The 2,296-nt window shown below is 57.8% G+C and overlaps 1 protein-coding gene across 1 annotated transcript; it reads left to right on the forward strand.

The window, feature by feature from the left end:
* Window positions 1-377: 377 nt before the first annotated feature.
* Window positions 378-1,962, forward strand: LOC145937920 (uncharacterized). Its single transcript, XM_083041271.1, has 3 exons — window positions 378-466; window positions 580-878; window positions 1,328-1,962. Exons 1-3 carry the CDS (start codon window positions 378-380, stop codon window positions 1,960-1,962), a joined length of 1,023 nt encoding a protein of 340 aa, XP_082897397.1.
* The last annotated feature ends 334 nt before the right edge of the window (window positions 1,963-2,296 follow it).

Consider the following 2,296-nt stretch of genomic DNA (forward strand, 5'->3'; position numbering starts at 1 on the left):
CGGTCCCGGGCCGCGGCCTATTCCAGTTCAAGGTCATGCCCTTCGGGCTACATTCGGCCCCCGCCACCTTTTAACGCCTACTGGACACGATCTTCGGACCCGAACTGGAGCCGCATGCCTTCGTATATTTGGACGATATAATTGTGATTAGCCGCACGTTTGACGAACATCTCGCACTGCTTAGGAGGGTCTTCCGTCGGTTGCGCGAGGCGAAGCTGCGACTGAACCCGGAGAAGTGCAAGTTCTGCGTCGAACAGCTCACATATCTCGGCCACGTCATTGACAAACGCGGTATCCGCACCGACCCGGAGAAGGTTAGCGCCGTCGCTAATTGGCCGGCGCCGCGCACTGTCCGGCAAGTGCGCCAGTTTCTAGGGATGGCCTCGTGGTACCGTCGGTTCGTGGACGATTTCTCGGCTATCGCTGCCCCGCTGACGCAGCTCACGAAAAAGTACGCCCGCTGGAAGTGAGGAGAACCGAAAGAGGCCGCGTTCCGCACGCTCCAGGAGAACTCATCGCGGCGCCCGTACTCGCATGCCCCGATTTCTCCCACCGATTTGTCCTTCAAACAAACGCCAGCACGAACGGCCTCGGGGCTGTGCTCACGCAATTCTTCGAGGAAAGCGAACGGGTGATCGCGTACGCCAGTCGGACGCTCAGCGCGGCCGAGCGAAATTACAGCGCCACGGAACTCGAATGCCTCGCGATCGTCTGGGGCATCCGTCGCATGAAGGGGTACCTGGAGGGCTATGCATTCACCGTGGTGACCGACCACCAATCGTTGAAGTGGCAGCAGCGTTTCGACTCACCGTCAAGTCGCCTGGGGCGGTGGATCTTCGAGCTGCAGCAATACGAATTAGATGTGAGATACCGCCGCGGTAAATTAAACCAAGTGGCCGATGCCCTCTCCCGGTGCCCCGCAGCATGCGCCGCATGACCTGTTACGTGCCGATGGTATCGCCGTATCGCCGAGACCGTTAACCGCGAACCCACCGCCGTACCCGACTAGACGCAGGAACCTTATACTGACATATCCTGCATTCGCTCAACTTCAAGGACGAACCAGCCGAGTAGCAGTAGAAGCGATGCGTGCCCCGCGACGAAAGGAGGGACGTCATCCGGCGACTCCACGACGCCCCGACCGCCGGCCATCTCGGGGTGGCCAAAACCATCGCGCGGATCGCCGAGGAATATTATTGGCCGGGCATGATGAGAGAGATTGCCAACTACGTCCGCGCATGCCATACGTGCATGACGCATAAGGCGCTGTAGCAGAAACCCGCAGGACACATGCACGCCACGAATATCCATTAACCGTGGGAACAAGTAACCATCGATCTGGTCGGGCCTCTACCCCGCTTGCATGCACATGGATTCACGTGGCTATTTGTGCTACAAGATCGCTTCACAAAGTGTGTCGAGCTCGTACCCCTCCGCAAAGCCACCGCTGATGCAGTCACACAGGCGATTACGGACCGCGTCATCTTCCGCTACGGCGCCCCGAAAATCATCTTGTCGGATAACGGCACCCAAGTCTCCAGGCAACTCACCGCCCGCCTAGCGACCTTCGGCATCGAACACCGCACGACCCCGGTTCGAGCATCGCATTGCAACTCGGTGGAACGAATAAACCGCGTCATCAAAACCATGGTCAGCGAATACGTCGGCCAAGACCACCGCGACTGGGATGCGCATCTATCGGCCTTGCAGTTCGCGTACAACACCGCCTACCACGACGCCACGAAATTTACCCCGGCCTACCTGAATCACGGCCGCGAACTCGCCCGACCGTGCAACGAGCAACCACGACCACCGGCAGCCGAACCTCACGAGGTCGTCGAGGCGCGACTCCGCGACGCCTACCAGCTGGTGCGAGTACACTTGGCCCGCGCTTTTCAACGACAAGCACACTACAACGACTTAAGACGACCCTGGAGACCGCAACTAGGGGACATGGTTTAGAAACGCCATCACCGCCTAACAAAAAAAGCGAATGCCTTTAACGCAAAACTCGCGCCGAAATACATAGGAGTAGGTGTAAGAGGTCGATTCTAACCCATGGGGCTCCGAGCGGGGTGCGGGGCGCGAGGGTATTGGCGGCGCGGGGCCGACGTCACGCGGGCGGGGACGCTTATCGCGGTATCTCCCGTATTTATAAATAATTATACGATTAGCGCTAAAGAAGTGAGCGCCTATGTCCGACCGCTCGAATTTTTAAACAAATAGTGCCCTACAATTGACGAAATTATCTTCGTTATTTTCGTAGTAAGAGATGTCTATCATTACGATATTTCTT

Source organism: Prenolepis imparis, unplaced genomic scaffold (genome assembly GCF_030444845.1).
Source record: "Prenolepis imparis isolate NDT839.2.m4 unplaced genomic scaffold, iyPreImpa1.0 SCAF_6, whole genome shotgun sequence".
NCBI classification, from domain to species: Eukaryota; Metazoa; Arthropoda; class Insecta; order Hymenoptera; family Formicidae; genus Prenolepis; species Prenolepis imparis.

Coding starts and splice junctions, on each gene's coding strand:
- LOC145937920 (XM_083041271.1), top strand. CDS start 378: ATGGCCTCGTGGTACCGTCGGTTCGTGGACGATTTCTCGGCTATCGCT. Junction 467..579: donor AAAAAGTACGCCCGCTGGAA/GTGAGGAGAACC, acceptor AACAAACGCCAG/CACGAACGGCCTCGGGGCTG. Junction 879..1,327: donor AGATGTGAGATACCGCCGCG/GTAAATTAAACC, acceptor CGTGGGAACAAG/TAACCATCGATCTGGTCGGG.